The 15,682-nt window shown below is 40.7% G+C and overlaps 1 protein-coding gene across 16 annotated transcripts in view; it reads right to left on the bottom strand.

Annotated features, from left to right (window-relative positions):
* The window catches only part of RYR3 (ryanodine receptor 3), a 572,638-nt gene that overhangs the window by 182,205 nt on the left and 374,751 nt on the right, over nucleotides 1–15,682 (bottom strand). For all 16 annotated transcript variants that reach the window (XR_013521058.1, XM_054240576.2, XM_054240580.2 and 13 more), the window contains 2 exons: nucleotides 10,594–10,696; nucleotides 9,204–9,341 (listed from right to left, as the gene is read on the bottom strand). Coding sequence is in view for 15 of the 16 variants with exons in the window: in XM_054240576.2 (XP_054096551.1) it covers nucleotides 9,204–9,341; nucleotides 10,594–10,696 (241 nt within the window). In the remaining variant the exon portion in view is untranslated. The remainder of the gene's footprint in view (nucleotides 1–9,203; nucleotides 9,342–10,593; nucleotides 10,697–15,682) is intronic.

Genomic DNA, 15,682 nt, shown 5'->3' with positions numbered 1-15,682 from the left:
TATGTTGAAGAAAATGAATATAAGTGTGGTATAGCAACAAGAGAACTGGGCAGGGAATAAGAGTCCTTTGTTCTAGCTCTGGCTATGTGACCTTGGGCAAGTCACCCTGCCTCTCTGTGTGTCTGTGCACTTCTATGAAGTCAAGTCACTTATGTATTAATATTCCAAGATTCTATCTCTATCTCAATCACAGAGCTCTTGAAAGGGTTGTGCCAGTTTACTAAAATGGCAAATGAAAGCCTTTGGCTTCACTGGGTTAAATTAACGATCATCAAGAATTTTACCACCACATTTTTAATGCCCTATTTTAATGGTAGCCAGATTACTTTTCCTAATAGTAAAACCTGAGGATGAAGAAATAAAATCTCAAGATTCCAGTGGTTACTGACTGTGGTGAGTAATCGGCCATTATCAAAACCTCACTGCACATCACTAATCATTTACATCGAGGAGATGAGCTGTGGCAACTTGATGGCCTTTTTGATGACTGTCCTGATTGCTGGCAGAGAAACGAAGCTTCCTGTGTCAGGGGTCAGGTGGTGCAATAACACCCTCTAGATTTAGTTGGGAAGATTTACCGGGGAAAACTCATGCCCTCTGTGCCCTAGAGCTTCCTCTAGACCAAAAGTCTGGTCTGAATTACAAAGTAGTCAAATATCTACTACTTATTAGCAGAGAAGGTCGGGGAAAAGTTAAATCTATGGACTTCAAGAGAACTTTCTGAGAATGCATCATGCAAATTTCTCTGTGTTTCCCCAGTGACTCTCTGGCCCAGGTTGTACAGTAGGCACCATTTTGGCCTTATTTTGCTAGAATAAGGATGCTGTTGTGATTATTCAGAATAGAGTTATAAGGGTCTTTATAGTGAAAGGAAAAACCTGTGAAGATGACCTGGAGCATTGTTCTCGGGTGATAAGAATGAACTGCTCTGTTTATGGTGTATCAGGGCACATAAACAGGCACTGGCTATCAGACCCCTTGAGGCCTGTGATGGTATGGGGCTGGCCCAGCCTCCACAGCAAGCAGCAGGACACATCCCAGGTCTGTATGTGATTTTTGGGTATGTACACCTGTATCTTTCTATATTGGCTTTCTTGGCTAAAGAATAAAAGTTCAAACTGCCTTCTAGAACATCGCACCTCTCATTATCATAATGTATTAGTCCATCCTCATAGTGCTATAAAGAACTACCTGAGATTGCATATATATAGATTATACCATAAGCAGAGAACTATGAAGAGATTGCATAAGTTTTAAAGAAGAGAGGTTTAATTGACTCACAGCTCTGAAGGCTGTGCAGAAAGCATGGCTGGGAGGCCTCAGGAAACTTACAATTGTGGTGGAAGGCAAAGGGGATGCAAACATATCTTATCATGGCAGAGCAGGAGAGAAAGAGTGTGTACAAAGGGGAAATGCTACACACTTTAAAACAACCAGATCTTGTGGAACTCTATTATGAGAATAGCATGGGGGGAAGTCCTGCCTCCATGATTCCATCATCTCCCACTGGGCCCCTCCTTCAACACATGGGGATTACAATTTGACATGAAATTTGGGTGGGGATACAGAGCCGAACCTTATCAAATAATATAGCCAACATTTACCAAGAGCTTTCTGTGTCAGACTTAATTACTGTGCCTGAATGATCATTTAATCCTCACAATTACCATGTAAAAACAGACAAGACAGGTGTGACAGGGACCAAATTTCCCCAACAATGTTGGCCCTTCTTAACCATAGCCTCACTTTATGGTTTAGTTAGGCAAAGCAATGCTTCAGCTGAATAAACAAAAATAGGTTCCTACAAATAGGTGGTAGTGAGTGCTGTCGAGGAGAAGGTGCAGTGGATATGGACTATATCCATGACTGGCTGTGAATCCTACAAAACTGCCATAGTCATACTGGCCCACAGAGCTTGGCTCTCAGGACAGGCTGTGTCTAGACAGGCTCAAGAGAGGTGTATATTTCTGCTAAATCTGTTCCTAAATTTCCCTCTGTCTGTGGTTTTCTACCTTGACCAGAGCCTCCATGTCTATAAGGATGGAGACAAGTGTAGAAGCAATTGCTTCACTCCCAGGACTGTTTCCCTAGCTAGGTGGATACCCATCCTGCCAGAGGCAGCCCTGCAAGCCACCAGTGAGACTGTGATTCTAACAGTCCTCCTCTAGAGCCCCACAGGGTTTCATCCATCAGATGAAGATAATTAGCCTGTTTCTGAAATCTGTCAACCAGCCTCATAATCCCTTTCTCAATACATGTAGGCGATTAAATGACCGATGATGATGATGACAGGAAAAAGAGCACAGTGAGGACAGAGGGCATTTGCTGATGCATTAGGGAGGGATGCCTCTGAAATAAAGATGAGGCAGAGATGGCCCAGCGAAGGACTCAGGGACCTGGGGCCTTTTTCTTCATTCAGCTGGAAAGTATCCAAATTGCTTTTTAGTTTCAATATAGAGAATAAATGATTGTGAGGTAAGCTACTGGCCATGCCCCATAAGCATCCATGCCTCCCTATGCCCCCCTCTCCATCCCCACAGCCCCCTTTCCAGGCATCCCTGCACAGTGCTCTGGAAAGAGTGTGGGTCTGGGATATGGAATGCAATTCAGATCTTGGCCTTTTTTTTTTTTAACTTGCTGCAAGACTTTGTTCAAATTATTTTTCTATCCTCAGGCTTAGTTGCCAAGTGCATAAAATGGGAGCCTAGAGGTCACTATACTTGGTTACTTGTTTCCTGGATAAAATCAAATGAAGTAAGGTGAAATGCCAAGCACATACTGGGCACAAAGTAGGTACTCAATAAATGTGTGACTTTCTCTCTCCTGAGAACCAAGCTATCTTCCCCATTACTAAAGCACAGGCTACCGAAAGAGAAGGCCTGACACTGATTCATTAAACAGGTCACAGAATACTTCAGCATCTATTACTCTGAAGCACCATTCCAGTAGCTCAATACAATGAGTTTTTATGCCTGCTTTGCTATCCATGTGGTAGGCAAGTTGCTTAACACCTCGGATTCCCCATTTCCTCATCTCTGAGTTAGGACTAATGATGCCTGTTTTGTTTGCCATGCAGGGTATCAAGGCAAATGAGACTGTGGAAAATCTTGCAACCTCTATGAAGTTGAATAGAAGTAAAGTTCTGCCCCTATTCCCAGACATATCCTGTCTGCATGTCTATTATGCACTTGCCCATCTCTCAGCAATCTGTAATGCTCTCTTTAATGCCGCCTCCTTCTCCTTTTCCTCCTTCTTTAGAACTTCACATTCCGAATTGCGTACCAAGATATGCAACCCTACCTCTAACATGTCTGCCACCTAGAAAACACTTTTAGTTGTCACCACCTTTTCTATTGCCACTGTGACAAATTGGCACAAACGCAGGTGCTTATAACAACAGAAATCTCCTGTCCTATGATTCTATAGATCGTAAGTCTCATCCAGATCCGAACTAAAATCAAGGTGTGAGAAGGTACAGTCCTTTTTGAAGGCTCTAGAAGACAATCCATTTCTTTGCCTTTTTTGCCTTCTAGAGGAGGTGTACATTCATTGGCTCATGACCCCTTCCTTCAGGAAATTTAAGCCACACTCTTCTCATGTTACATATATCTGGCTCTCTTCTGTCACACTGTCTCACTTGTAAGAACCATTGTGATTACTTTGGGTCAACTCCAATAGTACAGATTCCCTGATTAGCAATCTTAATTCCATCCGCAATCTATTTTTATTTTTTATTTTTTTTGCCATTTTAACCTAACATATCCACAGGTTCTAGGAATTGGGATGTGGACATTTTTGGGGGGCATTATCCTGCCTACCACAGCACCCTAATTCAAGGCCTCAGAACCTTTCACTCAGAGCACTGGGATAAAATCCTAACGTACCCCTGTTCCCAATGTCTCCCTGCTGTAGGCAATGGCTATACAAAGCTGGCAAAGGCTAAATCATTAATTAAAAGACTATCGTCTTGCTAAAGCGATTTGATTTGGGTCTAATATGGCAGATAATCAACAAACAACAATCAATCAAAAAAGTTAAAATTAAGCACTCACAATATGCCAAGCACACATTTAAACAATTTGCATATATTAACTAATGTAATGCTTATATCAACCCAATGAAGTAAATATGTATATGCCGTGTCCCTTTTATAGATGAGAAAACTGAGGCACAGAGAAGCTGTCTCATGCTCAGTCTCCTGGATATCATAAATTCTGGGAGAATTTAAGAATTTAAGACCATAGCCTAACTCTGGAGCCCTGTGCCCATAACTATCTCACTATTGTGAAGCAAATTAACGATTTAGTCCTCAACAACCTTTCACAGCCATTGCCTATAGGGGGCAGAATGTTTTTACATAAGTGTTATCGATGGGAATTGAATTCAGGTTGACAAAGCTTTGAATTTTTATGCCACCTCTATGTGATTTTGGCAAGTTAATTAATCTGTCTTTACTTCAGTTTCTTCAACTGTAAAATCGAAATAAAATTGTGTATTGCAGACTGTTGTGAGAATTACATGAGGTAATATTTATGGAAGCGCTCAGGACCATGCCCAGGACAAAGTGCTATCATGTAAGTGTTAGTCCCTCCCTCCCCACAGTTGGGAGGCCAAGTGTTATAAAATGCACAGGTATAACAAAGAGTAACACTCTAAGCCTGCAGACTTACATATAGTTTAGCCACTGGATTAAATAGCCTGCAGACTTAAATACAGTTTAGCTGCTGGATTTCTCAAGATCTTCTATATTCTAACACCACGTTATTTTTTTTGTTTTCATTCTGACCCATTCTATTCTTTTTATAATTTAGCTAATCTCAACTTGTTGCCACTCCTGTATATGACATGAACTTTGCTGCCCCGGGACTTTGTTGAAGCAGCTTTTTTTTCTTTTTTCTATTACAAATGTCTTTTCCTTCTTATTTTATCCATCCATCTACATTCTTTATGGACGCTTTCCCAGTCCCCTCCTCTGGCCACCTACTATATGTTTTCTTACGTTTATTCCAACACATCTAACCTCATGATCATTTTGAGTTGCCTAGCCATACCCATTTCCTTCTTGTTCTGAAGGTCCCTGTTTTCTTCATTTTTATGAGCCCCAAGTGACCAATATTCAGTTGGAGGCCAAAAAGATTTGTGCGACTGAGCGGAGTGTAGAAACAAGTATGACACGTTCCCTGCCTTAAGACCCAGTGAGTAAAACCAACAGATAATCAAATACCTCACATGAGGTGGAAAGTCATACATACACTACTAGAAATTCCACAATATGGAATGGGTAGAGGGAAGGAGAATGAATTTGAAAGACTTCATGGAGAAGGTGTTTGTGTGCATTTAGGGAGAGGCTCTTGGGAGAGGATTTAGAGAAGAGGCTTAGAAATATGCCTGAGCTCTGTAGATGTCCTTACTACTAAGTTATCTTTGCATGTCAGCATTTGTGTTGAGGGCCTAGGACTGATTTTGTATAGATGTTTTCTTCTTCTCCGCGCTAAACGCATTGCAGCATTTAGCTGGGAGAGAATTTTGGTCTAGGGCTCTCTTAGGTCGTTTAGTGAACAGGCAAGACCTAACACATGTAGGGGCTTTGGGGCTTGACAGGTCCAAGTTCACCTCCAGTTCTGGTCTTCATTAGAAGAGTGGCAGGGGAGAGTAAGTGCTATTCAAGGTTAAGAGTGCCAAGTCAGCTCTCTGAGAGGTAACATTCTGTGTTACCTTTAGCACAGGGCTAAAGACAGAAGAGGGATGTTCACCTCCTTCATATAGACTCAACCATAATCACCTACAACTCAGTTTTTAACCAATGCTACCCAAAGCTGAATTGCAATAGGTCATCATCATGAGGCCGCTAAGCATAGAGACAAGATGCCAGCAGGGAGCTTCCTTCTCTCTTGGGGGAAGCATTCAACAGGTGGCAGAGATCAATGAAGCACCAAATTTTAATCTGTAAAGTTTGACAGATTATTTTACTTTGTTAATTTTAAAATTTAGCAGAAATAACTGGTTAGCCTCTTCTGGAAGAATAATTCAGTGCCTGTGTATTTACATTCAAGGAAACGCTGCTTAAACTGCTGTGTTGGAGAAGTACTGGCCAAAACGAACAGGCAAAAATTTTCTAGGGAATTTTCTGAATGGAGGTTTGAAAAATAAAAAACAGTGACTTAGTACAGTGGCTAATATTGCTAAATTTTTTCCCTTGTTCAGTATCATTTGATCCTTCGATAATATTGTAACAGCTTTCATTAACGATATGGTTGGGAGTTAATTTAGCCAAATCCCTTTAACATTGAGCCAGCTAGCAGATTTCAGGATACGAGTTTCAGGGCACTGTTCCCCTCCCTTTCCTAGAAAAGTGTGGCTTTTCTGCAAGTCTTCTGGCCAACATCAACTGCTCATAGCAGAGGGACTGCAGGGTGAACCCCCACCACCTTATCTGAAACCATTCAGATCTTTGGTTTGGTGAACTTCTAAACTTTAAAACACAGAAATCCATGGGGTTCAGATTTTGAGTCACAATAGTGAGTTATCTCAAAGATGTAGTAGGCAAGATAAAAAGAGAGTGATTTTAAAAAGCCATTGCTCATGGTACAGTGGAAAAGCGCAGTATAATACAAAGAGTCAGAAGACCTGCCTTCAAGCCATAGCTTGACTCACTTTAGGTACCTTGGGTTGGTGACAATCAGACACCTGGACATTTTTCTGAAACCAGGTAAGGGTGGAAAAAATAAACAAGTACCCCTTAATTCTTCTGAGTCCTACTTCCCCCAACTATACAATGGAGGAGTGTAGAACACTAACAGCAGTAAATGAGTATGTGTGGAAGTATTCGGTAAACTGCCAATTCACTGTAGAATGTTTCTAATGCTATCTACACTTTTATTATGTTATCAAATGCAAGGGTAATAGAAACCAGATACGCAATAACATGAACAAAGCTACCAATAATTTAAGGGATTTTGACCCTCGAATGCATCTGGTTCTGCGATCAGAAACCTTGCCTCCATTTGATCATATTAAAAACAATTTATGGGGGAGGTGGTTGTTAAACCACCCTCTAGAAATTATCTTTAAATGTCAGACTTGAGCGAGGGGATTCATTGTCTCTGGAACATTAAGCAAAGAAGCCAAACATGCCTGACCACCTTGATCATTTCCTCTATTTCTGGGATCCCAGGATAGAGCACTTATGACATGAAGCGTGAACCTCTCACAACTCCTCCTGTGGAAGGGAAGCAGCATGAAGTGAAAACATACAGTCTCATAATGGGCTGGCCTCTCAGGTGTGCGTGTTTTGCCAAGACAGACAGAATGTGGTCTGCCTGCCTGAGGCCTGAGGTAGGGGTGCTGCAGATTGCAATCCTTGGTGCCTGAACACCATTCACAGACGTAAGGGGAAGCTTCACAGAGGCAGATGACAAATGACTTCATATGACTGCTCCTACCTCACATGAAGTGGTCACCTGGTAGGACCCCTAGCCATGACATACTCTCTGTTAGAAAGAAAGTGGGAAAGGGCCAGCTGCGGTGTCTCATGCCTGTAATCCAAGCACTTTGGGAGGCCAAGGCGGGCAGACTGCTTGAGATCAGGAGTTCGAGACCATCCCGGCAAACATGGTGAAACTGCTCTACTAAAAATACAAAAAATTAGCCGGGTGTGATGGCATATGCCTGTAGTCCCAGCTACTAGGGAGGCTGAGGCAGGAGAATCACTGGACCCTGGAAGACGGAGGTTGCAGTGAGCCAAGACTATGCCTCTGCACTCCAGCCTAGGTGACAGAGTGAGACTTTGTCTCCAAAAAAAATTAGCCAGATATGGTGACACATGCCTGTAATCCCAGCTACTTGGGAGGCTGAAGCAGAAGAATTGCTTGAACCCATGAGGTGGAGGTTGCAGTGAGTGGAGATCACACCACTGCACTCCAGCCTGGGCAATAGAGCAAGACACTATCTCAGGAAATAAAAAGAAAGAAAGAAGGTTGGCAAGAAACATCTACTTTCAAAATAGATTCTCAGCAGGTGATATAGGAGACATTTGGGTAACAGCCTATTTTCAGTTCTCCTTTGGCGGTAACCACAAAGGGAGTCTAAACTCACATTTTTGTGGCTTTAGAATCCTGCTGGCACATCCTCACAAAAGACTCACCCTTTCCAGAGTGATTGATGGAGCTACCAAGGATTGCCAGTGCCAAGTCCCCCATATACTTTTCCAGAGGTTTCAACACTTCTGCTGACAAATGGTGAGATTTGCTCCCTTCGGAGATATTCTGACAAAGGCGAAAGGTCGATAGAAAGGGCTGTAAGATGTATGAACCCCAAAGTAGTGTTTTCAGACAAACTGATCCTATCTTGACAGTCAACTGCTCTAGTCTATGATTTGAAAGTGTGTACCAAGATGGATAGGAATAGAAAACAAAAAAAAAAAGCAACTATATTAAACCTGGGAAATTCCTTCTGCTTTAGACAAATGATAAATTTGCTGAATCTGTACCAAAGAGCAGACTGATTATATATAATACTCAATCTTCCTCTTGAAATTTCATATCTTAGAGACATTCTAACAGCCCTGCAAAACCAGTTATAATCTTGTTTCATCATGGGTCAAAATGGCAGGAGTCATCTATAGTATAAGGATTAGAGAGAGAAATCTGGACAAAGCTTGGGATTGTTGAAAAACAGAAAGTCAAAATTTCTAGGATGCTGCATTTTCAGAAATCATACCCCAAATCCCAAAACAACCCCCCTAAACTCATATCCTATTTTCGTTACAAACTCTCTTTTTAAATTATTTTATTTCCTTGCTGGGGGCAATTTTCAATGCTAAGGAACCACAAATGGAAGTGATAGAAATAACGGTGGTTAAGAATCAATAATGCTTAAAAGAGGAAGACTATGAAAACATAAAAGAAGAACAGAAATGTATTTACAGGCACCTCTAAGTAGAACAAGACAGCATGAATACACACCAATCAATTCACCTCAGGTTTCAGAACAGTCTGAAAGTAAGTTTCTTCAATCAGAAAAAAGGCAGAACCCAAAATGCATAACAGAACTATCAGCAATTATCAAATACTGCCCAGATGCTTTCTTTGAAGTAAAGCAGCCCATATCTATCTTACGGTATTTGTTAAGAAAATGTTACTTTAATGAAGTCTTACAAGAGCACAGTGTTGGGAATACTGTCATTAAAAGGCAATGTCACTTACTGGGGCATCTCTCCTCCTCTTCCGTTGGCTGCTCCTTCTCTGGATTGGGTGGGCCTTTGATTTTGTAAACCAAGGTACGGAGTTTTCCTGTCCAGGAGGTGTCCTCCTCCTCCTCTTTCTCTTCTTCCAAAGGAACCCCTAGTAAGCCATAGAACAGAGTGAAAATCTAAAGCAGTACATGAAACCAACATGGTATCAGAAAGAACATTTAAAAAACTGCTTCCTATCCTTCTGGAACTTTCTAAAGAGTCTACAGGCAACCTCTTGTCAATATTTACCTACGGTATAGCTTCTGAAAGTTTTTTTTTTTTTTTTAAATCAAATAAGTAATTTCCTGTCTATGAAAACATCAAGTAAGTTTAATCCTGAAACAGGTTTTTCAAATCTGTATTCCCCAAAACCTCCATAAGAGTACATGGGGTCTAGATTGCATACACTCTTACAGTCTTGAAACCTCTGGAAGAATGTTTGCGGGACGTAGCCCTAGAGTCTGTAGGAATTAACATTGAGTTATATCAAATGAAAAGCTTGTCAATTACCCACAATTACCCATATGTTATTCAACCTACCCATGTACAAGCAGCACAAATGCCGAGAACCACGAGAACCACTTAAAACCAGTAGGTATGTATCCAAGTAGAGACTGCTGGCTGAGAAGCCTTAAGGGGAGAAGTTACTAAACACACACACACACTCTCTCTCTCTCTGTCTCTCTCATAATAGCTAAAAAGCAAAGGGATCAGAATCTTGTCTCACCTGGAAGCTGAGAGTCCTAACATTTAAATAAATTAGGTGAGGTTTATATAAGGATCAGTTATCTTCATTCTGTTGCTAGAAACCCTGTTTCCTCTCTGTATCTCAGCAAAGGCTCTTCTAGGCAGAACAAATTTTGGTAATATATTCTGCCAGGGTTACTTCCTGTATCTTCTCTGACACAAGTAGTTAGGATAGAGTCACTTCTTTTTTTTTTGAGATGGAATTTCGCTGTTGTTACCCAGGCTGGAGTGCAATGTCACCATCTCGGCTCACCACAACCTCCGCCTTCTGGGTTCAAGCAATTCTCCTGCCTCAGCCTTCCGAGTTGCTGGGACTACAGGTGCACACCACCATGCCCAGCTAATTTTTGTATTTTTAGTAGAGATGGGGTTTCACCTTGTTGACCAGGATGGTCTCAATCTCTTGACCTCGTGATCCACCCGCCTTGGCCTCCCAAAGTGCTGGGATTATAGGTGTAAGCCATCGTGCCTGGCCTAGAGTCACTTCTTAAAAGACAGTATTGCAATTTTAAATACGAAAATAACTTCCCACCCCCCCAGCCCCCAACTAGCTTTCGAATGAAGGAATCAAAAACAGACTTTTCTTGGACACAGTCTTTCTCTGGGCAGCTCACCACAGTGAATGAGAAGGTCCTCATGGAAGTCATACAGCTCCTCCCGAATCTCCTCTGGGCAGGGGCAGTTCTCTCCCAGTTGAAAGTTAAGCAGCATGTTGATCTTTGAGGAGTAAGAGAAGAATAGCTAGCTGACTCTCAATGTTGGTCAAGGAAACTCAGATCCTGCCTTAGACAGACACCTAACATTCTTTGCAAATTTATTTTGCTTAGTGAATTTTTGGTAAAAGTGGCTAATATTTAAAAGTAGCTTTCACCTTTTTCTGATTCTAAAAGTTACTTTTTTTTTTTTGAGGCAGAATCTCATTCTGTCACCAGGCTGGAGTGCAGTGGTGTGATCTTGGCTCACTGTAAACTCTGCCTCCCGGTTTCAAGCGATTCTCTTGCCTCAGACTCCCGAGTAGCTGGGATTACAGACGTGTGCCACCATGCCCAGCTAATTTTTGCATTTTTCAGTAGAGACAGGGTTTCACCATGTTGGCCAGGATGCTCTTGATCTCTTGACCTCATGTTCTACCCACCTCAGCCTCCCAAAGGGCTGGGATTACAGGCATGAGCCACAATTCCCAGCCCTAAAAGTAACTTATTAATTGCATAATATTTGGAAAATATCTAAAGAAGAAAATTTTCTGTGATTCCACCATCCAAAAATGACTACTGTTAATATTTTAGTTAATGTCTTCCTGACAGTGTGTACATATCCACACAGATTGAGATCACATTCCAGATACACCTTTTAAAAAATCAGAATTTCCACTTAATGTTACTTGAACATTTTCAAATTTTCTTAATCTAATTTTTAATAGGTGCATTGTATTTAATTATATAGATGAATGATTTATGTAAAACTAATTCTATTTGTTTCTATTATTTGTCCTTATAAAGTTGGTTTGAGTTTTCTTTAAAATAAGTTTTGTTCATGTCTCTGATTATTTTCTTAGAATAAACTCCCAGAAGCAAAATGACTAGAGCAATAGGTTTGCGTATTTTAATGGTTTTTTAATATGAATTTACAAATTACCCTTCAGAAAGCTTACAAAATTTGCATCATTACCAAATTCATACAAGTGTATATTACTTTGCCGTCTTCATTATAGTAACGAGAGTTAACACATTTTCAAATATTTTCAGTTTAATGGGTGAAAAATGTCATATCCCTGTTGCTTTAATTTATGCTTAAATGGTGAGGTTGAACTTTGTTTTTTCCACACATAAAGATTAATTTTATATTTTATAAATTTCCCATCCATATTTTTTCTCAATTTTTCTATTGGTTAATTATCTTTAAAAAATTTGCCCTTGAGTGCTTTGCACACCTCTAGATTTTTAACTTTTTGCAATATATACTACAAATGTATTGCCCAGTTTTTAGTGAGCTTTTAATTTGGTCTACAAGTTTTTGTTTTGTTTTTGCCACATAGGTTTATGTTTTTCAATGCCATCTATAATTCTTTTCCTTTAGTTTTGTCACAGGGATTTTTTTCTTTTTCAGGATGGAGTCTTGCTCTGATGCCCAGGCTGGAGTGCACTGGTGCAATCTCGGCTCACTGCAACCTCCACCTTCTGGGTTCAAGGAATTCCCCCACCTCAGGCTCCCGAGCAGCTGGGATTACAGGTGTGTGCCACCATGCCCGGTTAATTTTTTGTATTTTTAGTAGAGATGAGGTTTCACCATGTTGGCCTGGCTGATCTCGAACTCCTGACCTTGTAATCTGCCCGCCTTGGCCTCCCAAAGTGCTGGGATTACAGGTGTGAGCCACTGCACCTGGCCTGTCTCAGGGATTTTTAGCAGTTTTTGTGCTATGATAGTCTGGTGAAATCCACGAACTGTCTCTGTGATTAATATTTTAAATGCATAAAATAAAATACATAGGACTACAAAGATAAATAATTATATTGAAACACAGTTATCAAAACTGTAAAAATCAAATTTGTGATGCAGTAACATATGTACTTATTAACTCATTAGATAAAATGATCAAGTGGCAGGTCTTATATCCACTGTGGTCTTGAAGTAGTAAAGACCACAAAGTATCTTTCTAGATACTGTGACCACTGTAATGTGATATGAAAAATGTGCAATTTTGGTTGTTGACAAAGTCAGGTACTTGTTTTGCTGCCAACATTAAAAAAAGAAAAGAAATGCTATCAGAGGTCAGTGAAAATAAAGCTGTCATTCATTTCCCATTCATGTTCCTAGATCTCTGAATTCTGCCCATAGGGCCACAACCCCACGTCACTGAACACACAGAATGACAGAGAAATAACCAGAGGTAATCATTCTGCCACATCAGCCAGGATAACCCCAAACTCCTTCTGTTTAGGATCTCCACGTTGGAAAAATCTGCAATCTCTTATTAAATAATGAATCTTATGTATCATTGTTAGGAAGAACTCTACTCAAAGCCCTTACTGCAAGCCATTTTTTGGAAGTAGGTAGAGGTACTGTTTGTAAGAAAAAAATATTCACAAAACAGGTGGGAAAAGACATGTTTGTGGTTTTTCTGTGAGGTAAAATTATGGTCATTATATTAACAACATACATATTGTTATGTGTAACAACAACATATTATTGTAACAAGCAACTGATATGTTGCTTATTAAATAAAAATAAGATTTGAAGATCTGGTTTCCAAGTTGGAAAACTAATTTCTTTACTAAAAGAGCTTTCCTTTGGCAGAACATTTAGGAGGCAGGGGCTTCCCTGCCTGTACGACGTAAAACAGAAAGCTGGGCTGAGCGGAATTTTCTGTTGCAGGTCATGCCTTTTAATGAAGTCCTCTTGGAAATGAAAGGCCAGCTGGCTTTGCTTGGCTAACTTGCCTGCAACCCTTGGACTAATCTTAGTTTTACCTTCTTTTGTACTTAGTGATATCCCCCAATTTTTTTCATCTCCCTGAATACTCTCTGGATATAGGGCTTAAAAATCTATTTTCTCCTCCAAGGTTGTAGAAGGATATCACTGTTTTAAAATTCTAATTTCCAGGCATCCTATTTTCTAAGTAATTTTGCATTGCTATTCTGAAATTGATCTAAATCCACCATATCCTCTGATGACATTAAATCTTCCTGATGTTGAGAACTCTATGGGTAGGTGCCTAGCAGAAGTGAACACTCTGGGAGGAATGGCAGGGAACAGCTGAATCTCATAGTGGCTAGGGTCCCTTCTTTTTATTCCCAGACCAGAAGAATCAGTATCATCTGAAAACTTGCTAAAAATGCAAATGCTTGGGCCTTACCCTAGACCTACTGAATTAGAAACCCTAGGAGTAATGCTAGGCACAGGGGCTCACACCTGTAATCCCAACACTTTGGGAGGCCAAGGCAGGTGGATAACTTGAGGTCAGGAGTTCAAGACCAGCCTGCCCAACATGGGGAAATCCCATCTCTACTAAAAATACAAAAATTAGCTGAGCATGGTGGCGCATGTCTGCAGTCCCAGCTACTTGGGAGGCTGAGGCATGAGAATTGCTTGAACTCAGGAAGTGGAGGTTACAGTAAGCTGAGACTGTGCCATTGCACTCCAGCCTGAGTGACAGAGCAAGACTCTGTGTCAAAAAAAGAAACCCTAGCAGTGAAACCAGACAATCTGTGTTTTATTCAGCCCTTTAGATAATTCTGCTGCTTGCTGAAGAATCACTGGTCTAATACATAAGGGAAGAATTTCTTGAGTGACAGACTTCTGAAATGAGTCTGAAATGACTGCTCAGAGGATTGTTTAGAATACTAAAGGAGGGTACATACTCATCATCCCTTTGCTAGATGTAAAATGAGAAATCCTTTTGGATTGACTGGAAAAGATTATTTGCACCATGCCAAATGCACAGGTACGCTGTTTTGTCAGGAATTACTCTTGAAGGCTTTACAAATGTTGTGAAGCTGTTTTTAGACTGGCGGTGGATCTAAACGGCAGCCCAAGAGATGGTAGAAGGTGTGGAGGCAGAATGCGGAAAGGAAGCGTGGAAGCAAACCTTGTCCTTTCTAGGAGCCAGAACCATGAGCAGCTAGATCCATGAGGACAGTGTTGGGTGGGCAACCCCAGTCTTGGCTGAGAGAAAGAGATGTCTGAAAATGTGTGTGAACTCCACTCATTGGGTCACTGACGGAAGGTCACAGAGCCTGGCATGAAGCAACTGCAAGTACCTCCAACATTAAAACTAATAGTAGTTTGCTTAGTACTTACAGAATGCTTACGCTGTGACAAGCATCACACTAAACAATCTAAATGAATTATCTCATGGGATCCTTACAAGAACCCTGGGAAGGAGATGCAAACATTTTCCACATTTTGCAGCTAAAGAAAGACACAGAGAGGGCATGTGGAAGCCCACATAGCAAGCAATGGGGGAGCGAGTACAGGGACCCACAACCTGAGGCCAACATGTGTTACCATCACCATGTCATTCGTCTTCTGTTATTCACAGATACATATGAAAGAGCCAGAATTTGCCCAGTGATATAGGGAACGTTCAGATCTATTGTCAGTCTAAAAGCAGCCTGGCAACATTTGTAAAGCCTTCAGGAATAATTCTCAGGAAAATAGCATACTTGCGCATTTTATATGGTACAAATGATCTGTTCCAGTCAATCCAAAGGGCTTTCTCATTTTGCAAAAGAATGATAAACTTTACTCGCTCATTAGCGAGGCTGGTATCAGTCAAGAGAATTGTTAAAAGCCAAGATAGGTCATTTGTTTTTAAGCCAATATAAATATCTATATTCTATAAAATAGTTTACAAAAGTAATTGGATGAAGTTGTAGTTCTTCCTTTAACATAAAATGGTGGAAACTATACTGACAACACTTTATGGACAGGCTGCTTATTTTATATATACATATCCTTACTCCTCTATGACGGGCATCACGCTAAGCAATCTAAACAAATTATCTCATGTGATCCTTGCAAGAACCCTGGGAAGGAGATGCAAAAATTATCCACATTTGGCATCTCCCTCCCAGGATGTATACATATATATGTATTTATATAATCCGAAGATCTGGTTACAAAACAGAAACTAAGTTCTTCACTCAAAGATTTATCTTTTCTTTTGAACACTTAGGGAGCAGTGGCCAACCTACCTGCAGGGTC

This window comes from Callithrix jacchus, chromosome 8 (assembly GCF_049354715.1).
Source record: "Callithrix jacchus isolate 240 chromosome 8, calJac240_pri, whole genome shotgun sequence".
NCBI lineage: Eukaryota > Metazoa > Chordata > Mammalia > Primates > Cebidae > Callithrix > Callithrix jacchus.
The sequence above is the reverse complement of the archived record's forward strand: the minus strand, read 5'-3'. Positions and strand labels throughout refer to the sequence as shown.